The following is a 26,414-nucleotide window of genomic DNA, read 5'->3' on the forward strand; positions in this document are numbered from 1 at the left end:
GTTTTTTAACCTTTCCTCAAAGGTCAGATTTTCTAAGCCTGTTGTTTTTGTTGCTCTTCCCTGGAGACACACTCCAATTTGTCCACATCTTTTTTTTTTTTTCTTTTTTTTTTTTTCTTTTTTTTTTTTTAAAGTGTGGTGCCCAAACCTGGACACGGCACTCCAGCTGAAGCATCACCAGTGCTGAATAAAGCAGAACAGTTACCTCCTGTGTCATACATACAACACTCCTGTTAATACACCCAGAATAAAAATGTTCGTTCAAGATGGAAGTTGCCTTGGAAAGTTTACTATCTGCTTATTAGCTGGAAAACTTCTTCTAGAAGTTCTACTTCTAGTGGGATAAGAAGAAACCATCAAGACTGCTACAGTAGTGTCATTTCAGTATTAATCTGGAAAACTCTAACCTTGTGACATGTACAGATTTGGCTTGTGGTGCAAGCTGCTTGAGCTCTCTTAGCAGGATGCCGTCAGTCCTTTAATATTTGCATAGCCATGTATCTTTCGTCTGTGAAATATCCTGTAGTGGGTTGCCTTTTCTTCCTAGATTCTTTTTGTGCCACTTAATACTGATTGATTAAATGATAGGCTTCATATCCTGATTTACATGCTGGAACCGGGAAAAGTTTTATACTCCTCAGAGTCCAATGAAACCCATGCCCCCTTTTTTTTATCATGTTCAGGTTCTGAATGCTGAGGCAAAAGAAATATCATTACCCCCAAATTAATACCTAACAAGGTATTTTTATTTCATGCAAAGGATGTCAGCATTTCCTTGCTCTGCAGATCATCTGACATTTTTGTAGGGATGAGTGTTTGCGAGCAAGTGTAGTCATAAAACTTGATTCATAAATGTACACCAGAATTACTCCCTATTCCTAGATCAGTGCAGTAGGTAGCTGACAGCTGTTTTGATTGTTGCAGTCTTCTCACAGGAAGTAGCTTGAAAATAATTGAACTGCTTAATCTATGACTCAGTTATGTCAATAAAGCTTTGTATTAATATGCTGGTAATTGGTAGTACACTGTTTACTCCTTTGTAATTGGCAGAGTGTAAAGTTCAAAAATGAAAGCAGTCAGTATTTGTAAAGGTCTACCTAGCTCAGGGCAAGCTGGATTTATACTGATGTAAATGGACAACTGGAAAACTAGAAACTAAGGAAGTATAGTTAGCTCCTTGGGATGATTTACAGGTGTTGTGTTCAGATATGATCCTTGAAAGATTTGAATATGGAAAAGTACACAATTTATTTTTAGGCAGTTTCATTTTAATTATGTTTTTATAATGTCCCTTCCACCAGAGTTAAAGAAGCGGCAGTGTAAAGTGCTGTTTGAGTATATTCCACAGAACGAGGATGAACTGGAGCTCAAGGTGGGGGATGTTATTGACATTAATGAAGAGGTAAGTTATGTTTATAGAACTAATCCCCTCGCATTTGGCCCAATTGAAACCTTTATTTGGCTGAAACATTGCAAAAATGGTGAGGGGGCATGATTTTCTGTGTCTCTAAAATTTTTAGTTTAGAGGTTTTCTGTTTTAGGAATAGCAAAATGTTAAATTAACAAAGACCTAGTGTTTAGCAAATATTAGTCTGTAAGTTATTCAAGGAATAACATGTACATTAGTAAATCATGTTCCATTACACATTAATTTCCTAAAAATACTTTCTAGTTCTTTATGGTTTGTACGTGTGATCTTTGCCTAGAGGTTGTGTTGCTATACGGACTCAAGTTATTTCTGGCTGATCATCTGTAAGTTCACACACAGGAGCCAGGCTTAGATGAGAGTTGCGTTATTAGACTAGACTTTTAGGGGTTGTCTTTTCTTGCAAAGTATTGTCTTTTATTCTTGAACCTTTGAACGAATCAAAGTAGCAACAAATGTGCAGTAGATCAAACTTGGCAGCCATTTGCTGAGGAGTACAGATCATCATGAACACACCACTCCATTGCATTCTCTTTGCATTAGCATACTGAATACAGAGTGCAGTTAAAGAGCTCTGTCTTCATATTGAAAACCTTTCATGACATTGTCCCTACCTACCTGAAAGCTCAACCATATCCTCCCATGATAGCTGCTTTACTCGGACAGTCAAACTTTCAACCTGTAGTGGGGTGGCTTGTGAGTGTGGGAAGAAGGAACTTTCACAGGAACTATAGTATGGAACCTAGGGAAAAGGTAAGCATGACCCCAGAAGCAGCCATTTTCGGACCTAGGCGCAAAATTTATTCTTCAGCTCAACTTTCTCAAATCTGCACGTTTTTCTAGCTATTTCTCCTAAAGTCTATGAAGGAAGGAAGGGAGATTACTGTTCCTTCTATTTTTAAGCATTTGGGAGGCTCTCGGATACTGTATTATATGGGGGACAATATAATTAGCTACATGGAAACCAGCAGTGTCTTATTGTTCGTTCGTTTTTCATTTTTTTTAAATATGCAGTTTGATCTGTCTCCAGGTCTTCAGATAAGTTTGACCTATTAAGGGGCGCTGATATCCTCCCCAGAATAATACATGTTGCAAAAAGGGCCTTGTATATCCAGAGAACAGAGCAATCCTCATGATTTCAGATGTTTAGGGTTAAGCCTCATTGACCTGTAGAATTTTTTGATAATTTTTAATAAACGGAGCAAATGCTTTTGCAGATTATGGCTTAAAGATGACTTCTAAAATCACAATACATAAGTAGTTTTTTTACTCCTCCAGGCAAATCTCATATTTTTAATGTGTAGTTAATGCTTAGGTATAACAGTGATAAGTTCTTTATCAACACAGATAGAGAATATTGCTAATTCAGTAGGCAGTTTTCATTGACATTAATAGTAAAATGTTTACGAAATTGCTGTTCCCAAACCTTTGACTCCAAGATCTGAATTCTTTGTATCACATGATACAATGAATTGTACCAAGCAGCCTTACAGAAGGTAAAAGATCCAAGGCAATATTTAAACAAGTTAGCTGATGCTATTTTTCATTCCTGGCATCCTTCAGCTGTGTTTGTTCAAATGTAGTAGTGTATATGTTTGATATAGATCCAGGCATTGTCACTGGCCTTCTACATCAGGTTTCCAAGTGACTTAATGACACTGGTTTACTGGGAGGAGTGATCCTGTAAATGTGGTGGCTGTTGCAAGGACTAATGTTAATAACATTTTTGATTTTTTTTTCTGGATCCTCTCAAGAGTTCAATACAGGGAGTCCTCGGACTTATGACACAATTCATTCCTCAGAATTGCGTTGTAAGTCGAAACGTTGTAAGTCAAAACTGCTTTTCCCATAGGAATCAGTGGTATGAAGGGGGGAGTGGTTCCTGAACCAAGGCTTGATATGTGATTTTTCACCACAGGAACCCAGATTTTTGTACTAAATGAATTATAGATGACTAATGTTGCAACATCAGTGTATTTACTGAACACTGTATTTTGTAAACAGCATTCAAATAATCACATAAACTCACATATGCTGCCCAGAGTGCAGGCAAAACACAGGCTCAGAAAGCCAGGGAGAATGGCATACATGCTTAGTCTAAGCAATCACTGTTCATGCTTTTTGATTGGCTCCCGGCCCCAGGCTCAGCCAATCAAAAATAAGTGGCAACCGGACCCGGCAACAAGCTACCTTGCTGCCTCAAAGCCAATCAGAAGCGACCCCTTTCAGCTCCATACCACTATAATGCAACCAGGAAGTGATTTCAAGCAACTTTATGGAAATCAAGCATCATAAGGGCGAAACAAGTGTTGTAGGGGCGAAATGGGCAGTCAATTGAAAAGCGTCCGACGTAAGTTGGGCGTCGTAAGTCCAAGGACTCCCTGTATCTAGAAAAATGGCATAGTAGCTGGTGGAATGCAGATTATCAATCATACAGGAGGACACTTCCGTACAGCTGCTGTCATGGTGATAATTCTAGCATGATTTAGGATAAAGCTGACAAAGGGGGCAATTTTTGCTGTTTAGACGCAAAACCAGGAATGTGAACAGTTCCAGGAAACCATTACAAAACATAAAACATACCCAATGTGGCTTACCTTATAGGTTGCTGATTTCAATGAGGGACCAAAGTGCTCCTTGATAAATCTTGAGACAGAAGATATTTAAATGACAATAACGTAGTTCCCTTCTCTCTCAGGCTAGAGAGAATTCTGTTAACGTGCTTGTCTGTATTAGAAAAATAATCAGCTATGCCAGATTGAATCCCTCGAGATCTCTCTTCCGAGTGACTGTCGGAAGAGGTTCAGTAATTAGTTCAGTTTAAAAAGCATTTGTTTAAATCTTTAAAATGCTTAGCCTAACCTGAGTAACTGTATAATCTTTCTGTTGTAAGCCCTTTGTTTCCTCAGTCTTTTCTTTCTTTCTGTTTGTTACCCCTGCTCATCATCATTATTATTATTTGATTTGTGTAAACATAGTGCTTTGGAGCCCCAGTCTTGTACCATGACCCCGCTGTGCTAGGTGCTATACAGACACAGAAACAAAAGACAGTCCCTGCCCCAAGCTGCTTAGAATCTAAGCAAAACTAGATGGTAAATGAATTGATTGGGACCTTCTTTGTAGTAATATTTATGACTTCTGCTACTACATTTACTGCTGCTACATAATATATACTCTACAGCTGCAGCAGCTACAGATCTCAAGCAGGGTTGAGGCCATATTGGGCTAGGAAGTGTACATACACGGATTAAAACAGTCCCCGCCTTGAAGAGCTTAGTCTAAGAGAAGACCGATATAGACCAACAAAAAAAGCAACTTGCCAAAAACACAGTACAATTTTTCCTCAATTTTGCCATATAATAAACCCACTTTCCCTACCAATTTCCCTTTTGTCCAGCTGTCAGTCAAGGTTTTAATGTGTCCTTTTAAGCCCCTAGCACAGATTTGAGAACTGTAAAACAATAAATACTAACGTCCTGTCATTCAGACTCATTCATCTATCGATCTTTCATTTACAGCCGATATTTTTAAATGTGTGGCCAGTGGTTCATTTGATTTAAATTATGTAACATCAGTGTTTTGAACAATATTCAGTTTTACAATTGGTAAGTGTTAGCAGCAGAACTGGATTTCTTTTTGACTGAAGGTTGGGAGTGAGCGAGCTTGCTTGGATCAGTTTCTCCTCTGTTTAGGCATCTGAAAATCACAATTTTTATCCCATTTTTTGTTGCAGTGGTTCTGTTTGTGAATGTTTCTATGCAACTTCCTTAGTGACCACTATGTACAGGTGGCGTTTAGTGAATGCAGTAGTAGTGCAACTCCCTCTTGTGGTCAGTATTGAACCTGTTACATGCAAGTGTAATGCAGTAGAATTCCAAATATCCAAATCGCTTGTGTGATTAAAAAAAATAGGCTTGGATAATTGGGAGTCAGTTAACATGAATTCTGTAGATTTGGGAGATATGCTGACAAGTTAGGTGTTTGGACACTGAAGGTTTGGCGTCTGAGGGCTATAGTTCTTGTAAGATCTGCCTGATTTAACCACACATCTGGTTGTTGGGTTGTAATTCTGTACCTGGCAGAGGCAGGAATTTAATCAGGAAAGAAAAGTATTCTGTTCATGTTGTTATACCACCCCATTGCTAAACTAGCTGATCATTTAAGAAAGGAAGAAGTGAGCTTAGCAGGAAATGAAGAGTGGAGTTCACATTTCTGTACCCCAGAAGTTTTGGGGAGTTTTGGACAGCACTCCTGTAGGTGATCTCAAGGTTGTTTTTTTTGTTTTTTGTTTTTTAAAAGAATCTGAATAAATGGAAGGGATTGTCTCATGATCTAATGAAACAATTTTTGCCTTTGAAGATGCTTTTCTGATGTTCCACACATCCAGAAATAATACCTATTTTAAATCAATTTTGTTGATGTGTCACAAATGTATGCACGTTATTTAGCACAGAAATGTCTTCTAAACAGTTCCATGCTGTATTGCTTACAAAATGCGGTGATTGAGTTGAAACTGTAAATAAATCTTTTTGTAATCTGGGTATTAATTTCATGTCAGAACAGAAACAGATTATATGAAATGGAAGGCAGAGCTTTGAATAACTAAATTTTTAAGATTAGATAATACCGAAGTTCATAGCTATTTAGTATCTTATCAAAGCAAGTACAGCTATTTTTTTTTCACATGGTGAAATTCAAATTGCTAATTGAATTTCTTTCCAGAATCATGCATGTCATTTCAAAAGTCAATTTTTTCATTGTTGAAGACAGCATGACAGTGCTTCAGTGTAGACACTACCTATGCTGGATTCTCTTGGCCTAGGTAATCCACCTTCCTAAGAGGCAGTAGCTAGGTTGACGGAAGAATTATTCCATTGACCTAGCGCTGTCTACACAAGGACTTAGATCTGCTTAACTATGCTACTCACAGGTATGGATTTTTCACACCCTTGAGCAATGTATTATGCCGACTTAATTTTCAAGTGTAGACCAGGTCTTAGCCAAGTGGAAATGTTTCTCTGTCTGGGTGCAATAGAAATATATATTCCCAGAAGCAGCAGGTATTCCCCTTATTCTCGACTATCTTCTTTCCCCCAAAACAGTGGGTTTGCCCATCAACTCTTTGTGGGTCCACCTGGCAGCAATCAGTATGTACCACCCAACTTCACATAGTTACTCAGTTTTTGCTCACCCACTGGCTACCAGAGTCTGGAAGAGTCTAATCAGACTCTGTCCTCCAGTAAGGAAACCTACTCCTCAGTGGGACTTAAACCTTGTTTTTTCAGTGCTTGCTTGCTTGCCATTCTAATCGGTGGCTACATGTTCCATGTCTTGCCTGACTGTGAAGGTTGCATTCTTAGTGGCCATCACCTTAGGCAGGAGGGTGGGAGAGCACTGATGACAGATCTGTCTTATGTCATATTCCATGTCTCGTTGCATTTACGTCCTAAATCGTTTAAGAGTTTCACCTGAACCGGTCAACTCACTGACCTGTCGTTTTTTGTTTTTTATTTCCCCTCCCCATTCCACATGCATCTGAAAAAGTGAAACTTCATTCCATTGAGCATGACAAGCCATTGTCTTTTATCTGCAAAGGATAAATCCAGTGAGAAAGAGTTTGAGGTCAAGCTCTATCCTCTGAGGATCCCTAAATGGATTTCAAGTGGTATCTCATTCTATGAGCTCTCTAATCTTCATTGGGTGCAGGCTCATTCTACACGAGCACAAGCAACATCAATGACATTGCTTCAGGAAATACCTCTCCTTGACATTTGCAAAGCGGCTATGTAGAGTTCCATCCACACATTTGCAGGACATTATGCTTTAGTACAGGACTTCCGATGCAACCTTTGGAATGGTGGGCCTTCAAACTGCTCTGCCTCCTGTATCCTCGCACCCTCCTCCTACTTGAGTACTGCTGGTCAGTCACCCACAGTGGAATATACACAGGGCCCAGCGTCCATGAAGAAGAGCAAGTTAGTTACTTTTAATAATTGGAGATTCTTCAAGTTGTGTGATCCCTATCTGTATTCTACTTGTCCTCCTTCCCCTCTGCTTCGAATCATTCCTGGATCCATGTAGAGGAGGAGGATCTGGAGAGGTGGTCTGTCTGCTGTGCCCTTTATCTCCTCATTTGGAGACATAAAGAGAGCGAGGGGGCATGCCGCAAACGAAGATTTCTCCTACTGGGGGCACATGGAGCGTGTGCGTACCCACAGTGGAACATGGATAGGGATCACGGTATCTTGAAGAACCTCCAGTTACTATAAGGTAAATAACTTTCCCAGTGATATCTACTCTAGGAATAGCACACATGTCTAGTTTTATTACCTTCTTGAAGTACAGTTTGGGGTGTAAAAAGCTGAATGGTGTCTGAGGAGGAAACTGGCAAACTGTGATAACTGGGCAAACAGTTCCTTTCTTTTGCTAATTGGGAGCATTTATAAGCAGGTTTTGGACACCAGTTTTTATTTCCGTCCCATATAGAATGTGCCAGTCAGTGGATCCGGGATTTTTAAAACCAGATCAGCAGCTACAGAATTTTAAGTGCAGATCAAAGACAGGGAAAAGGCCTAACATTGACTACCCAACAATAGTCGTCATCTCATTAGGCAATCATATTCGAGAACCAGGATGTCTTTGGTCAGAAAGACAATCCTGACAATAAAAACGTGTCCTCCAATGGGCAGTCATGATCTTTGCATTCAAACAATAAATCTCTCCACTCAAATGAAGAAAATGAGCTTTCATTTAAAAAGCATGCCCTGGGTCAGGCACAGAAACCTAAAACACGAGACTAAAACAGACCATGTAAACGTCTCAATATTTTTTCCTGTTACTTTTTGTCCTCTGTATGTAAAACACATCTTCAAACCACAAAGTAAAACAATAATAAACTGCAACTTTTGGAGTATATTTAACTGGTGTTCATTTAAAAAGAGTGGATTGTGTACTTTATATTATGGTTCTGAAAATTATTTAAAAATGATTTTAATAGCATGTCTTTTTTACGGTGCCAGCAGGTTATTTCCCCCCCGTTTCTTTATCATCTAGGCGTGTCAGACTGTTTTTAGTTCTGCTTTAAATTATACAGTTTCCTTAATGGTTTAAAAATACTTCAGCTGAAGGAGGGTCATGGAATAACTAACACCAAGAATCTGGAATCCCGTGAGTCCCAAGAATTGGGGCATTAGAGTTCACCATGGGGTCCCAAGGGCTTTAATTCCTAAGCAGGACTTCTTATCTCCAGTGGGGAAAAAATAAAAATTGGCATCCATTGTTTTACAAGCAGTTTAATACTTTTCCTTCCCATTAAGTTTGGATCACTTGATTATTGGGAGGCGGCAGACTTGTAGAATTCTACTTGGGAAAGAGAGAGGGGAAAAAATATCTGTCCGCTGATGATTAGTTTTAATTTCACATCTTTTTGCCACTCAAAATAGGAGTAAGTGATGAGGGTCCCTCTTATGCTGTAGAATAATTGCTGTGCTGAGAAAAGTAGTGATAAAACACATTTCTTGAGATGTGGCTGCCACTGTATCCTTCATGATTTTCTTCATTTTAAATTTTGTTGAAGTTTTGAACTTTTTCAAAGTATTTGCTAGCTTCATATTGTGTAGTTATAGTGTCTTGTCATAGAATTATTTGAATTCCTATTCTTAGCTATACTGCCATAGTTATTTATTGCCGTATCAGTGAGTTTGTTTCCCTTTGCTTTATTACTAATATGGGAAATATCTCTTTTTTACAGGTAGAAGAAGGCTGGTGGAGTGGAACACTAAATGGCAAGTCAGGATTATTTCCTTCAAACTTTGTAAAAGAATTAGAATTGACAGATGATGGGGAAACACAAGAAGTCCTGGAGGACACAGGTAATAATCCATCATATTATCTAGAATACAGTACCCTTATCACAGTAACTTATACCAAGAATTTACTTTTGGAAAGCTACAACAATAGTGAAAGGAAAGTTATGTAGATGTGAGGGCAGGGACTATCCCTTTGTAAAGCAAGTAGAACCCTGGCAATACAGGGTTTGAGAGAACCTCAATAATTTGAGAGAACCTCACAAAAATGTAATTACATTTTTTCTTATGTCTCCAATCACAAAATTAAGGTTAAGGCCCTGATCTTGCAAACACTTAAGTGCATAACTTCAGTGATAATAGGAGTATTCATATGCTTAGAGTTAAGTTTTAGGATTGGGACCTAAAATTATAATTCCTTCATATCAAGAAGTAAGTATTTGGGTTTTTTTATTTTTCTCACCCCATTCTGACAGCCATGACAGTGCCGGCTAGCACTAAGGGTTTAACCTGAATGGATTTGGTAATAAGCCTAAAGCAATATAAAGGTATCAGTAAATTTGCAATACTTCACATGGAGTGTTGAATTTTAGGAGGAGGGGATGCTGGATTCTCTGATTGCCATTAGCAGTAATGTATGATACATTCCCATTATGCCGTGTCTTGTGTCCTTGATGAATTTCCCTTTTTAATATTACCAACTTCAACTATTAACTCATCACTTTAGGATTACATCAGATTTCAATCCTTTGTGGTTATGGGTTCATGACCAGGAGAATGGCAGAAGTAGACTGTAATAGCTGAAAAGCATCATAATGTTGATAGGGACTCCAAGCAAATGTATGGTTTATAGGAAATGTAATGACTTAATCTAGTTTCTGTAAACTGTAATTTAGAGAAGGCTTTACAGTTTGAAGAAGAAAAACTTGCTCATATAGAACACTGTCCACAGTGATATGCAAAGTGAACAAATCAATACTAAAAACTGATCTTAAGACCTGTTTTTTTTTTTGACAGCTACATAGTGATCAAAGAAAAGAGAGCATTGCAAAAATTTCAGTAGACTGTACTTTAGCTGTAAGGGGCTCTGAGCTTTTAGTTTCTGGCAAGGTGGTGCCTAGAGCTGGAAGAGAGAATACGCTAATGTGGGGAATATTTCTGCGGGTTTTGCATCAGTGCTGGAAAAGTTATCAGAAGCAGGACAAAAGTGTGAACTGTTCTGAGCAATTCAGGAATTAGTTTAGCAGCTGTTCTGTGAATCAGGACTAAAGACTAGTTGGTTTAAAAATAGCTGTTAAACTTACAAATCCAGTATCTGCGCTGTGAAATTATGATTTTCATTTCCAAACATAGTGTTCTGCATAACTTGCAATGAAAGCCTATTTTCTGGTGGTAGCTATTAAGGATCTGTTTTTTTCAGAAATGCTGAATGTGTAACTACATTTGGAGTTGCAGGTGCTCAGCACTTCTGAAAATCATGTTCCCAATAGCTACCATGCATTATATTTTGAGCAACATTATTTTTTTTCTTCCCTGTTTGCCAGAGACAGCAACAATTGAGTAAGCCCCCAATAAGGGTGTGATCCTTTAAGACTAACATGCATCTTGTAGCCTAGAGGCTTCCTATCAGTGAGAAGAAGAGCTGGAGGGGAGTGCTTTTGTAGATGTGTATTTCCCTCATAGATACACAAAGAGTAACATGCTTAAAGGAAGGTAGGGAGAAGATTAAGACCCATATGACCAGTTCTCAAATCACAGTTGCAGGAGGGGGAGTGGGTCTATACTTGTTTCATCAGAAATGGAACACAGCAGTTCTGAGGATTTCATACATACATACGAGCTCCTAGAAAGAGCTTGAGTTGAAGGGCTAAAGTTAAATGATATGAAAGGGTATTTTGAGTTTGATAAATAATTGGAGTTTTAAGTTTCAAATGACTTTTATTTTTCCCATGCATTCTGCAGGTGGAAAGCCAGTTTGCCTGTAAATACTAGTGTGGGGGTCTTTTAAGCTAAAACATTTAAAAGCAGCTCCTTGGTCAGGGGTGGGCAAACTACGGCCTGGGGGCCGCATCTGGCCCTCGAGCTCCCGCCGGGGAGCAGGGCCTGGGACTTTCCCCACTCCGGCACTCCAGCCGGGAAGTGGGGTCAGGGGCTTGCCCCACATACGCGGCTCCCAAAAGCAGTGTCATGTCCCCTCTCCGGCTCCTATGCGTAAGGGCAGCCAGGGGCTCTGCATGCTGCCCCTGCCCCAAGGGCTGCCCCCACAGCTCCCATTGGCAGGGCAATGCGCAGAGCCGCCTGGCCACGCCTCCGCGTTCATGTTGCTGCTTCTGAGAGCTGCTTGAGGTAAGGGCCACCTGGAGCCTGCACCACTGACAGCCTCCCGCCCTCCGAACGTCTCGGTCCCAGCCCAGAGTACCCTCCCAACCCTGAACTCCTCATTTCTGGTCCCACGCCAGAGCCCACACCCCCAGCCGGAGCCCTCACCCCCTCCCGCACCCCAACCCCCAATTTTGTGAACATTCATGGCCCGCCATATAATTTCCATATCCAGATATGGCCCTCGGGCCAAAAAGTTTGCCCAACCCTGTCCTAGGTCTTGAATTCCTGACCATCAGCTGCATGCAACTGTAGTGACATTCATTGTTCGCAAACAAACTGCCCGGTTCCCTTAACACCATTTTTCAAAGTTTTTTTTTTTTTTTTAATCTGTTGTAAATAGTGCACCATGTAACAACGATTAAAGTTGGACAACTGCATCTGGTGAACTGAATGATGACGACAAGTAACAGAAAAATAGAATTTAGATACTTTTTTAACCTGTTCATAATTAACTCTTTAAAAATAACAGTAATAATTAAAGTGAAATTGATTTGAGTTATTTTCATCAGTTGTTTGAGGTCTGGAGAAAGCTTAAATTAGTAGCTATGATGGGAAACATCCTTTCTTTAATGTTTAATTAGGCCACAACTGCCCTTTTGCTCCGGCTGTCCAAACATGGAAGAATTAACTATGAGGTGTTCTGCAGTACTTCTGAGTTGAGTAGCTACTGCTGCTGACAGCAATAACACATGCATACTTCGTTACACCATGTAGAAATAAAAATACTCAGTCAAAAAGATGCAAGAGCATATTTCATCAGAGCTGGTGAAAAATTTACAGCTGATGAAAATAACAGATTGCCTTCCTGCCTGATGTTTGAGAAATCAGGCCACAAATCAGTGATCTGATTTCTTGATGGCGGCTAAGGTTTACCAGTACACATGTGGTGCAGAAATAGTGTCATTGTAAACTGCCTTGAAATGCTTCTTAAAATCATAGAATATCAGGGTTAGAAGGGACCTCAGGAGGTCATGTAGTCCAACTCCCTGCTTAAAGCAGGGCCAATCCCCAGTTTTTGCCCCAGATGTCTAAATGGCCCCTCAAGGATTGAACTCACAACCCTGGGTTTAGCAGGCCAATGCTCAAACCACTGAGCTATCCCTCCCTCTGCAGGATGATAAGGTGCTGCCCCATACAAAGCTGTTACCCTCTGCCCCCCTCATAGAATTACTGGTAAGTGCAGTCATAGAATATCAGGGTTGGAAGGGACCTCAGGAGGTCATCTAGTCCAACTCCCTGCTTAAAGCGGGGCCAATCCCCATTTTTTGGCACAGATCCCTAAATGGCCCCTTCACAACCTTACGTTTAGCAGGCCAATGCTCAAACCACTGAGCTATCCCTCCACCCTAGACGTAGTCTCTTTCTAAATATCTAGCTAGCAGGAAATGTGTGAACTTAAGGATGGAACTGCAATTCTAAGGTCTATTGGGCAAGACCAATGTACATAAAGACATTTATACAAAGGAACAATTTTCTGATTTGATTTCCAGACTGTCTGATTAACAGTAATAGTGGCATTTATTAATTTATACATTAAAACCATTTTCTCTCAATTTTTCAGAGTCTCTTTTCACTGGTTCTCCCTCGCCTGTGGCCTCTCCAGGGAACGGAAATGAACCTGGAGCTGGACCAATAGCACAGCCAAAGAAAATCCGAGGAGTTGGGTTTGGAGATATCTTTAAAGAAGGTTCAGTGAAACTTAAAACGAGATTATCCAGTAATGATTCAGAGGAGAAAAAGCAAGATAAGGTTTGTGGTAGCCCATATTTGAGCATGTTGTCTTGAGAATCCAAATTAAAACCATATTGTTAATATCTTTAATTTAAAAAAAAAAAAAAAAAAAAAAAGCCCTGGTAATTAGAGCACCTACTGTCCTAGGATCTTACAGATATAAATGCATTACATCTCTCAACGCTTCCATGAAGTGGTTTAACAACCCTATTTCACGAAGCGGGAAACTGAGATACAGAAAAGCAGATGGAATATCAGTGTATAGCAGAACTAAAAAAGGGAATGCACGCCAGTCCTGTGCTTTTTGAAAACTAATATATATTTCAAGTAAGCGTCAAAAGACACAGTACAAAAGTGATGGATACCATCCATTCAAAATGATCACTGGATTGTCACAAGGCAATAGAAGAGAGGAAAAAGAAAACAGTACCTTCTAAACCAGATGATTATCTGATTAGTATTCTATATGTACACCTCCCCCTCCTTACCCCACTAATGATACGGCTCTGCCCAAAGTAGTCATCAGTGAATGTAAAGGGTTTCAGTGCTTATCTGTACTTTATTTGAATCGGTTTGATCTTGTATTTTCACAAGAACAGGCATTTTTGTGAGACTTCCTGATTTCAGTAGTAGAAATAATGAAAATGTCTTTTCTCATGAGATTTTTGTACTTCTGCTTCTGATGCAACCAAGAAGTGCAGAGGTGCATGAATCCTGTAATTTATATTTTTAAAAATTTAAAGTGATTCTGAAACAACCAGCGCTCAGGATTGAGTCTTCTATCTTATTTGGTTTGATTGTTATAGTAATAAGCAGTAGTGTACTGAAAGGGAAAAACTCTGCAGTTAATGTTGGACTAAACATCTGGTTACAGTGCACAATGGAAAATATTTTTTGCTCTCCAACCATATTTTTGTACCGTTCAAACTTTCTTTATATCTCATTACGTTTCAGGTATTGCAGCCTTAACATTGTTCATAAAAAACCATTGACTTACCTGATCAGGCTAGTGAGCCCTCTAGTCCAGTATCCTGTCTTATGCCCTGAATCGTGCGTGTTTATATCCCTGCCAAAATTTTAAATCATTAATATTTTTTTATATCTTCATTGTAGAGGAAGGAGTGTCCAGTGCTTTGGGTGCTAGCATGGAACTCTGCAGACCTGGTTTTAAATTCTCTGCTCTGCCACAGGCTTCCTGTGACTTTGGGCAAGTCCTTTAGTCTTTCTGTACCACAGTTTCCCACCTGTAAAATGGTGATACTTCACCATCTTACATGAGTGTGACACAAGACATGGGTGAGGATAAATACATGAAATATTTTGTGGTACTTAGCGATTGTGGGTAGTAATTTTATTTATAAATATAAATGTCCAGTCCTTTTTATGGATCCTGTTGAGTTCTTGGCTTCGATGTGACCTGGTGACTGAGAGTTCCAGAGTCTCTAATGTGCCACAAGTACTCCTTTTCTTTTTACCTGTGTATTGTGTAAATAAAAAACAAGGTTTTTTTAATCAGTTGGCCATTCCTGCTGCCTTTATATTTTCATCTTATGCCCCCTTTTCCCCCATGTATTATGAGAGAAGATGCATGGAAGTGCCTGATCTTGCTACATCTAACTCAGTTCAGTTTGGTAGGGGGCTGGCAGGGGGTAAGGGAATATGTATTGTTACTTTGGTGTTGAATTTATTTTGATATGATTGAGACTTCCACCACTGTTCATCAGTGCTGAGAGGCTGAAGAAAACCTCTCTGCTTAGCATTTGGACAGTGTCCTAGGTAAACAGATTCTGACAGTTTTTAACTCAGATTTGGAAAAGCTCAGTTAAAATGTTATGGCTGGTTGAATCCACCTGAGAGTCAACAATAAAATGAGAGCTCTCCATCCTGAACTGTTGTGCACAGTAATGCACAATTTATATAAGAATTCATGTATGGTTCTTAAACCCTTGAAATATCTAAGCACAATGGGGTGAAATAAAGACAAAAGTAGCAACCACAAAATTTAGAAGTTTAAATAGAAAGATCTGATTTGCTAAACAAAAGCTTACTGTTGTAATGGTTGTTTTATCTCTGATATTTACATGGAAGGATTTGTAAACCTGTTTAAAACATGCTACATAAATTAACTTTAAAAAGTATTTAAGGAGACTTTTTAAAGCTGGCTAAATGCATTTTTGTCCGATCTCTTTTCTCTTAGTAAGAAATATTGTAAGCCATTACAATATTAATGTAAATATCATAGTTGGAATTTCAGAGGTTGATTTAAGTGGAACTGATCGCTTTCTTATAGTGAAAAATTGGTTCTTTAGAAGTGTCTGGGATTCACCTGTTTTCTTTCTGACTGATGTGATGGAGTACAGTTATCCTATCAAAGACATGTTTGTATGATTTAGATTCTAATGGATGATCAGACTTTATACTGTGTGGGTTTACCGTATAGCAGTACCCAAATATGTGATGGGAGCAAGCTTGTCTTTTTGTTCACTTAATAGGCTTATCCTGTAAACTGTTATAGTCTCTCTCTCTCTCTCTCTCTCTCTCTCTCTCTGTCTCTCTGTCTCTCTCTGTCTCTCTCTCTCTCTGTCTCTCTCTCTCTCTGTCTCTCTCTCTCTCTGTCTCTCTCAATAAGAAAAAGCAAGGAAGTGAATTGAGAAAAGAGTCTGAACAATTTAAAGGCTGTGAAATAAACCATTTGAAGCTGCAGTTGTATTTAACATACCCGCTTATGCCTGATGTTTTGCCAAAAATAATAATAAAGTGCTAGCCAGAATTTGACACTTTTTTATAAGAGATGAATTTATGGAGATTGTCTCTGCTCCAAAGAACTTTTGTAATGTACGACACAGAAAAGATGAGTACTGGCTGACCCAGAGCAGGGAGTTAACTTTAATGAAGACTTCAGTATTTTTTTTTTTTTTAATTGCTAATGCGGCTCACTATCTCTAATGGTATTCGCAAAAAGAAAAGGAGGACTTGTGGCACCTTAGAGACTAACAAATTTATTTGAGGATAAGCTTTTGTGAGCTACAGCTCACTTCATCGGATGCATTCACTATATTTTCCACTGAATGCATCCGATGAAGTGAACTGTAGCTCACGAAAGCTTATGCTCAAATAAATTTGTTAATTAATCTCTAAGGTGCCACAAGTCCTCCTTTTCTTTTTGCGGATACAGGCTAACACGGCTGCTACTCTGAAACCTGTCTAATTGTGTTGGTGGAGTGATGGGAAGGTATTCGGTAGTGGTTGGTAGATGGGGGGGAAAAATGCATTTTTAGGATATGTTAGAATGAGGTGAGGGCTTTGCAAACTGGGATTGGAAGGTAGAGTCCAAACTTACACCACTGTGATATGTTTCAGATTCACTAAGTACCTTTGGACAGTGCACTGTGTTGCAAGATACAGGATGAGCTTTAGTTAACTCCCGTGCCTTGGCTAAATTCCAACTTAGGGGTATTTATATTTTGCTTACTTCCATGTGCATTTTTAATTGGATATAATTTCCTACACTTCCCCTCTAAAACTATTTCTGTGCGCTGCTAAACTAGTTTCATCTTGGAGGTGGTTTATTTCAGTGCTAGGTGGAGTGATTCCTTTATATAGCACTGTTACATTTTTGTGAAGGATGCTCATGTGGTTATATGATCTGTTCTGGCTTGTATGTATTAATCTGGATCTTGTTTAAGCTCTACAAAATTTGGTTTTTAATAAATGAAAGGGGAAGACCAGTGACCCTTGCTCACATGAGTGGTGCTTACTGATGTGAGAAGTTTCAGTAGGATTGCTCAGGTGAATATTGGTTATAGGATCAGGGCCTAAGTTTCTGTTTGATATGATTGTGAAGAAGAGTTGGTCAGAAAAGTTTTCCCATTCTGCAAAAAATTTTGAGATTTAATTTTTTTCCTGTTCCTCATTGAATTGAAACTGAGACCTTTTGTTGGTTTTTTTGGGGGGGAGGGAGAAGAAGCCATCCCAGTATACCCAAGAGCCTGGAGGTTAGGGCACTTGCCTGGGATGTGGGAGACTCAGGTTCAAGTCCCTGCTGTGCCTGGATTTTCCCACATTACAGATGAGTGCCCACTAGGGTGAGAATCTCTCTATGTGGTTTCAAAATTCCATCCTGCACCTAAGAAACTTTTCCTGAACAGTTTTGCCAAAACTGATAAGTTTTTGTGAAAAGTTTCAGGTTCAGTGATCAGCATTTTCTGACAAACTGTTTCATCAAAATTCCTGGTTAGTTCTATTGTGAAGAAAACGTCTGAAAGTGACTTAAGCAGTCTGAATCTGTCTGCAGGCTCAGTAAGCCTGAAACAATGTCTTGGATTGGAGAAATCTGGTACATTATTGTAATGGGATATTAACTCACAAGGTCGATGGCAAATTAAATGTCTGCAGAGTTCATTTTAACAGAAACATCCAGCTAATGTTTTTATCCGCTTTGATGTATGCTGTGGCAGATACACCGGACCCTCGCTAGAACGCGCATCTATATAGCGCGAATTTGCATATGACGCAGTTGTGGCCATGGATCCCAAATTTAATTACTTTAATTGGAATTCATTTTAATGCGGTCCCCGCGTCAATGCGATACCGCACATGGATCGCAAATCCCACGTTCTAGCAAGGGTCCGGTGTATTAGGAGTGAGCGGAAGGCAGGACGAGCAGCTGTCATCTTAAACTGCTGCTATAAACAGTGGAGTCCTGTAGTTTGCTCTTTCTGCAACTGCTAAGCACTTCAGCCCTCCTGGGGACTGAATCCCACCCACGATGGTGTTGGTGGAAAAAGATGAAGTTGCTGCTTGGCTGTCTCACTCCTACTGCATCAATGGCCTTAATATTGTAATTATAGAACCTAACTAAATTAAATACGTAATGTGACCCTCTCAAAGAATGAGTGACACCCTTGACATATGGAATTAATTACCTAATTGTAAAAGAGAGCTGTCACCATTTCAGATAGTCAAATCATGAGAAGGTGTCTTATAGCCAAATCAAAACAAAATGCTTTTAATTTTGCACTCTCCCTTTCTAATACGTAATTGTGCGTATCTTTTTTTCTCTTGCATTTGTTTAGCCACTACCTAACCTTCCGCCGGGACCAAAACTAACCCAGTTTCCTAGTGTAACAAAAGCAGAACCTGCAGTAGATGTTACAAAAGTAGAAACAGAAAACAAACCAAAAGGTAAGGTTAATGTATATTTGCCTCTGTTTTATTTTCTAGTCAAAGAGTCGTGGAAGTGTAGGACTGAAAGGGGCCTCGATAGGTCACTTAGCCCAGTCCCCTGCACTGAGGCAGGACACTAAGTATCCTAGTATCTATTCTCTATGAAGATGTATGTAGTTATGAAAGTATACAGTAAAATAACTTGTTCTTATTTAAGACCTTAAATTTTTATTTAGTAAAAATGTACTTAGAACTCTCAAAATACTTTTTCAGCTTCAAAGTGTCTTACAAATACTAAGTACGGTAGGTTTACCCACTCTTTACAGATGTGTGGAAACTGAAGTCAGAGGTTGACTTCCCACATTTCTGCTTGTATTAAAATTCAAAGTTTTCAGATCATATAATTACAGATGGAATCCAATTAACATAGGAGCTGTCCCTAAAAATATAAGGCCTCGTCTACACACACACACAGTTGCCCTGATTTAACTAAAGATGCAAAATCCTGTGTCGACACTTATATTGGTGTAACCCTGGCTTCTGTAGGTTTAGCTTGCATCAGTAAATATTGAGGTTGTGCCTGTACCAATGTAGCCTGTTTTATCTGATCGAGGAGTACCCACAGAGGGTTTTGTATTGTTTTAACTGAATGTTTTTTGACTTTTATTGTGCGTCTTGTCCACACACAAACTTGGCATTGGTTTGCTTAAAGATGTATTTTTAAATACGTTTAGTTAAACTGGTGCAAGTTTATGCATAGACACACATCAAAATAAGAGGCAGGCTATTTACTTTAGCTGAATCATTTTCAGAATTAAGTACATTGAAATAAACCACTGTGTCTGGCCTATGCTTACAGTTTTACCAGCAGAGCTATGTTGGTGTAGGGTGTGGTGTTTCTCCCCCCCATCCCCTCAACATAGGTCTCATGGTAAAAGCCCAAGTGCAAGCCATACAGTACTTGCATGATGGGGGATTCTATCCTGGGAAACAGTGACTCTGAAAAAGATTTAGGTATTGTGGAGGATAATCAAGTGAACATGAACTCCTAGTGCAATACTGAGACAAAAAAGAGCTAATGCTGTTCTGGGATGCATAAACGGAATCTTGAGGAGGAGTAGAGGATTTATTTTACCTTTTATATTTGGTACTGGTGTGGCCGTTGCCGGAGTCCTGTGTCCACAATTCAAGTAGGCTGTTGATAAATTGGAGAGGGTTGAGAGAAGAGCCATGAGAATGATTAAAGGATTAGAAAGCTGAATTATAGTGACAGATTCAAGGAGCTCAATATATTTATCTTAACAAAAGAAGGTTAAGGGGTGACTTGATTACGGTCTGCAAATACATACATGAGGAACAAATATTTGATGATGGGCTCTTTAATCTAACGGAGAAAGGTATAACACTATCCAATGGCTAGCAGTTGAAGCTAGACAAATTCAGATTGGAAATAAGGTGGAATTTTGAGCAGTGAGAGTAATTAACTGTTGGAGCAACTTATCAAGGGTCATAGTGGATTTTCCTTCATTAATAACTTTTAAATCAGGATTGGATATTTTTCTAAAAGATCTGCTCTAGGAACTGTTCTGGGGAAGTTCTCTGTCCTGTGTTATGCAGGAGGTTATACGAGACAATCACAATGGTATTTTCTGGCCTTGGAATCTAAGAATCTATGAAAAGTTAACTAACCTTCTAATAGAGTGTTAAGGGGGAGATACAGACAGCTCACTGCCTTGTAGACTCAACAGGCCAGCAGTGTAGCCGTTTACATCATGAAGTCTATTTTCACAATCAAAATGGCTAGAAAATTTGTTTTGTTTTTTTAATGTTTGTTTTTTTAAAGATAGAATTAATCCAACAACATGGAGGATCCATATCTGAGAATGTTAATTTTCATTTTATTTAACCTTTTCTGTAGCCTCAAAAAGACCTCTGGCTAACAGCATGCAAATTTCAATCAGATCCTCAGCAGCTATGTTGATTTATATGATTTATTTGTATTAAGTGGTTAAATGATGGTCTCGCTAAAGCAGAGGTGGGCAAACTATGGCCCGGGGGCTGCATCTGGCCCTCCAGACGTTTTAATCCGGCCCTCAAGCTCCAGTTGGGGAGTGGGGTCCGGGACTTGCTCCACTCTGTGCAGCTCCCAGAGACAGTGACATGTCCTGCCTCCAGCTCCTACGCATAGGGCAGCCATGGGATTCTGCATGCTGCCTCTGCCCCATGTGTCGCCCCGAAGCTCACATTGGCTGGGAACTGCAACCAGTGGGAGCTGAAGGGGTGGTGCCTGTGGACAGGGCAGCACACAGAGCTACCTGGCTGCGCCTCCATGTAGGAGCTGGAGTGGGGGGGCATGCAGCTGGGAGCCGCTTGAGGTAGGTGCTGTCCGGAGCCTGCAACCCTGACCCCCTCCTGCAACCCTAACCCCCTGCCACAACCCTGATTCCCCCTTCCAGCGTCCAAACCCCTTGGAGGTGTTCCAGCCCGGAACACCGTCCTGCATCCCCAACGCCTCATCCCCAGCCCTACCCCAGAGCCCTCACCCCCAGCCGGAGCCCTCACTCCCCAGCCCCACCCCAGAGCCCTCACCTCCAGCCGGAGCCCCTTCCTGAACTCCTCATTTCTGGCTCTACCCCAGAGCCCGCTCCCCGCCAGAGCCCTCACCCCCACCCCCAATTTCATGAGCATTCATGGCCCGCCATACAATTTCAATACCCAGGTGTGGCCCGTGGGCCAAAAAGTTCGCCCACCCCTGCTCTAAGGTGTGGAGACTAACATGTGGAGATGCTCAGTTACCCAGGTGATTAAATGCTGTCTGAAAACCAGATGGTTAACTTTTACATGACAAAATAAGACTATCTGATGTCCTGTGAGGAGAGCTTATTTATTTGTTTTAAAAACTATATCTCAATTTACATAGGTTTATTGTTACGAAAATATATTAAGAATAATATCCTTACTTTTGAGAAGGTGGGCATGGAAGTAAACCACCAATGTTTAGTTAATTGGTTAATAAAATAAATACACATCTTCTTAAAACATTTTGATTATCAGGACTTCATTTTAGTGTCTCTCTTCTGCTTCTGGAAGTTTGTTTTGGTCATTAGTACAAGTAAATAAACATCTTTTTGCTAAAGAAACCACAACTTCAGTTTGTTTTCAGTGTAATCAGATTTAAGACCTTTCAAAGGACAACAGCTTTGACCACTGCTGCTTCACTGTAGTACACTCATAAACTTCCTTGAAGTACTGAATCTGTGGATGATCTTCCATCTTAAACTGCAGTTGAATTAGAAATAACCTTTTATTTACTGCCAGGCACAAGACTAGTTAAAACAGCAAGATCCTTGAGTAATTATTTGTGCATTAAATATACTGTTGTTAACTTGTTAAATAGGTTAAGTGGTTGAGATTTTTTTCTATAAGTCACCTTCTTGGATTTTTGCACTCTGGTAATTCTATAGTAAAAAGACAAGATGAAGATGTTCTTGGGTTACATAGAAGGTGATGTTTCAGCCCTGACTGTGTTCCCACCCTAGTAAATGGTTACTGGTCTGCTGTATTGGACCCAACTTTTTGGATCCAGTGTGCTTTCAAGCCGGCTGAGTGCAGTCACAATCTTTAACTCTGGGATTCTAGCGTACGCTCCGTGGGTGCGGAATCTGTCTGGCACCCTTCTTTGGGATGTGGAACTCTGCAGTCCAGATACCATAGGCCCTGGGACCAGTACAGGACATCCCAAGCCTCTCCAGTCACCTATGCATTCTTCCCCAGACTCCACCTTCATGGGCACTTTGGTTTATAGTTTCTCATTAGGGACCACATGAGAGTTAAAGAAAATAACACAAACTTTGCAAAGGAACTTCTTAAACACACACGTTTTGGGTAGCACAGGAGAGTGACAGATCTAGGCAAAACAAGAAACACCTGAACCCAGTTCCCTCCCTCAAAATTCCTCAATAATCCTGAGAGTCCTGGAATAAATCAAAATTCCTCCTGCCTTCCCCTCCTCCCCACTGTCCCCACTCCTCCTGGTGTGTGAGTGGGGTGGGACGGGGGTAAGAGGCAGGAGGGGTTCTGTCTTCTCTTTCTGATGAAAAACGGCTCCCTCTGCTTAGTGAGAGTCTCTCTTTTAAGAGCAGGTTTTGTCCATCTCTCTCTTCTCTTTCTTCACTGGGGAAGTTCCATGTACCAACACTCAGGTGCTCTGCTGGGCAGAGTCTCTAAGTCAATGGCTGTACTGGTAGCAACCCCATTGTTCTACCAGAGTAGAACAATACAGGGTTAATACCACTGTTTATTTCCGATATGTATCTATTCCAGTGACAGAATGGAAATTCTAATCCATACTGAAGGTTACAATTATAAGTGCTTGACATAAAACAAAAAGGAATTCATAAAATGACATATTCCCAAACTGTCACAAGTGTGTTTACATAGTTATACAATTTGTAACTAAAGTATAAGGCCCTAATCCTGCAAATCTTATGCATGTGTTGAACTTTACTAGGACTGCTACAAGTTAAATGTGTGCGTAAGTGTTTGTAGGGTTGGACCCTATGAAGAATATACTAGTTCTGAATTCAGACTATGGAATAAAAAGATATTCTGCATTGACTTGGAGACCAGCAATAATTGTTGAAATCATTTATAACTGACTAATCAGACACAGAGGACCCTAACCCTGATTAACATTGGTAGCATTATCACATCTGTAAGGGCATATCGGTTACCATTCACAAAAACTGCAGTAAATTAAATGCAAGGGAAATTTAAATATTTTTTACCTATGGGGAGGAGAGTAAAATGGTAAAAGCATTATTATTTAACATTGCTTGCATTTTTGTCATAAAGCTTGCAGTTCCTGGTGTGCTTGAGCACAGTCTGTTGGAAGTAACATAAAAATTAGGGCTGTCGATTAATCACAGTTAACTCTCTCAATTCAAAAATATTTATTGTGATTAAAAATATTAATCGTGATTAATCGCAGTTTTAATTGCACTGTTAAACAATAGAACATCAATTGAAATTTATTAAATATTATGGATGGTTTTTCTACATTTTCAAATATACTGATTTCAATTACAATACAGAATACGAAGTGTACAGTACTCACTTTTTTATTTTTATTACAAATATTTGCATTGTAAAAATGATAAATAATAAATTTTAATTCACCTCATACTAATACTGAAGTGCAGTCTCTTTATTGTGAAAGCGCAACTTACAAATGTAGATTTTTTTTGTTACTTAACTGCACTCAAAAACAAAACAATGTACAACTTCAGAGCCTACAAGTCCACTCATTCTTTCTTCTTGTTCAGCCAGTCTCTAAGACAAACATGTTTTGTTTACATTTACAGGAGATAGTACTGCCCTCTTCTTATTTACAGTGTCACCAGAAAGTGAGAACAGGTAATTTGCATGGCACTTTTGTAGCCAACATTGCAAGGTATTTACGTGCCAGATATGCTAAACATTCGTATGCCCCTTCATGCTTTGGCCACCATTCCAGAGGACATGCTTCCACGCTGATTAAAAAATAATGCATTAATTAAATTTGTGACTGAACTCCTTGGGGGAGAATTGTAAGTTCCCTGCTCTGTTTTACCCTGCATTCTGCCATATATTTCATGTTATAGCAGTATCGCATGATGACCCAGCCCATGTTGTTTGTTTTAAGGTCACTTTCACTGCAGATTTCACAAAATGCAAAGAAGATACCAATGTGAGATTTCTAAAGATAGCTGCAGCACTCAACACAAGGTTTAAGAATCTGAAGTACCTTCCAAAATCTGGAAGGGACGAGGTGTGGATCATGCTTTCAGAAGTCTTAAAAGAGCAACATGCCGATGTGGAAACTATAGAACCCGAACCACCAAAGAAGAAAATCAACCTTCTGCTGGTGGCATCTGACTCAGATAATGAAAATGCACATACGTCAGTCTGCACTGCTTTGGATTGTTATCGAGCAGAACCCTTCATCAGTATGGACACATCCCCTGAAATGGTGGTTGACGCATGAAAGGACATATGACTCTTATGGCACGTAAATATCTTGCGATGCCTTCTTCAACAGTGCGGTGAGAACACCTGTTCTCACTTTCAGGTGACATAAACAAGAAGTGGGCAGCTATTATCTCCTGCAAATGTAAACAAACTTGTTTGTCTGAGGCTATGTCTACACTACGAAATTAGGTCAAATTTATAGAAGTCGATTTTGTAGAAAGCATTTTTATGCAGTCGATTGTGTGTGTCCCCACACAAATGGTCTTAGTGCAATTATCCGGTATTTAGTTGGCGGAGTGCATCCACAGTACTGAGGCAGCCGTTGACTTCCAGAGTGTTGCACTATGGGTAGCTATCCCACAGTTCCTGCAGTCTCCACTGCCCATTTGAATTCTGGGTAGAAATCCCAATGCCTGATGGGGCAAAAACATTGTCGTGGGTGGTTCTGGGTACATATTGTCAGGCCCCCCTTCCCTCCCTCCATGAAAGCAATGGCAGACAATCGTTTCGCGCCTTTTTTCCTAGGTTAACCGAGCAGACGCCATACCACAGCAAGCATGGAGCCCGCTTCGCTCACCGTATGTCTCCTAGGTGTTGGCAGAGGCGGTACTGCATTGCTATACAGCAGCTGCTCATTGGCTTTTGGCAGCACACAGTGCAGTATGACTGGTAGCCATCGTCAGCGTACTCCAGGGTGCTCTTTTAACTGACCTCAGTGAGGTCAGGGGCGCCTGGGCAAACATGGGAGTGAATCAGCCAGGTCATTTCCCTTTTAAGTTTTGGCGATTCATGGCGATTCAGTCCTGCTGGCAGTCCTACTGCACTGTCTTTTAATGAGCAGCCAGGAGAGGACGATGACCAACAGTCATACCGCACCATCTTCTGCCAAGCACCCAGGAGATGACGATGACCAGCAGTTGTACTGCACAGTCTGCTGCCAGCAAGATGTATAAAGATAGATGAAGTGGATCAAAACAAGAAATAGACCAGATTTGTATTCATTTTCTCCTCCCTCCCACCGTGAAATCAATGGCCTGCTAAACCCAGGGTTTTGAGTTTTATCATTGAGGGGGCCATTCTGTTTCTCCTTGATGCAAAGCCACCCCTTTTGTTGATTTTAATTCCCTGTAAGCCAACCCTGTAAGCCATGTTGTCAGTCACCCCTCCCTCTGTCAGAGCAACGGCAGGCAATCTTTTCGTGCCTTTTTTCAGTGCAGATGCCATAGCACTGGGAACATGGAGCCCGCTCAGATCACCGTGGCAATTATGAGCACTATAAACACTGCGTGTGTTATCCAGCTGGATATGCAGGACTATAACCTGCAAGAAAAGCGAAACCAGGCGAGGAGGTGGTGACTGCAGCGTGGTGATGAGTGATGAGGACATGGACATAGACTTCTCACAAAGTACGGGCCCCTGCAATGTGTACATCATGGTGTCAATTGGGCCAGTTCATGGTGTGGAACACCAATTCTGGGCCCGGGAAACAACCACAGAGTGGTGGGACTGCATAGTGTTGCAGGTCTGGGACAATTCCCAGTGGCTGCAAAACTTTCACAAGCGTAAGGGCACTTTCATGGAACTTTAACTTGCTTTCCCCTGCCCTGAAATGCAAGAATACCAAGATGAGAGCAACCCTCACATTTGAGAAGCGAATGGTGATAGCCCTGTGGAAGCTTGCAATGCCAGACATCTACCGGTCAGTCGGGAATCAATTTGGAGTGGGCAAATCTATTGTGGGGGCTGCTGTGGTGCAAGTAGCCAACGCTATCACTGAGCTGCTGCTATCAAGGGTAGTGACTCTGGGAAATGTGCAGGTCATAATGGATGGCTTTGCTGCAATGGGATTCCCTAACTGTGGTGGGGCGATAGACGGAACCCATATCCCTGTCTTG

At 40.4% G+C, this 26,414-nt stretch overlaps 1 protein-coding gene across 2 annotated transcripts in view; it reads left to right on the forward strand.

Annotated features, from left to right (window-relative positions):
• Positions 1-26,414, forward strand: part of LOC102940628 (CD2 associated protein) — a 150,478-nt gene that overhangs the window by 77,909 nt on the left and 46,155 nt on the right. For both annotated transcript variants that reach the window (XR_006289334.1, XM_037893947.2), the window contains exons 4-7: positions 1,302-1,402; positions 9,177-9,297; positions 13,175-13,362; positions 18,420-18,528. Coding sequence is in view for 1 of the 2 variants with exons in the window: in XM_037893947.2 (XP_037749875.1) it covers positions 1,302-1,402; positions 9,177-9,297; positions 13,175-13,362; positions 18,420-18,528 (519 nt within the window). In the remaining variant the exon portion in view is untranslated. The remainder of the gene's footprint in view (positions 1-1,301; positions 1,403-9,176; positions 9,298-13,174; positions 13,363-18,419; positions 18,529-26,414) is intronic.

This window comes from Chelonia mydas, chromosome 3 (assembly GCF_015237465.2).
Source record: "Chelonia mydas isolate rCheMyd1 chromosome 3, rCheMyd1.pri.v2, whole genome shotgun sequence".
NCBI lineage: Eukaryota > Metazoa > Chordata > Testudines > Cheloniidae > Chelonia > Chelonia mydas.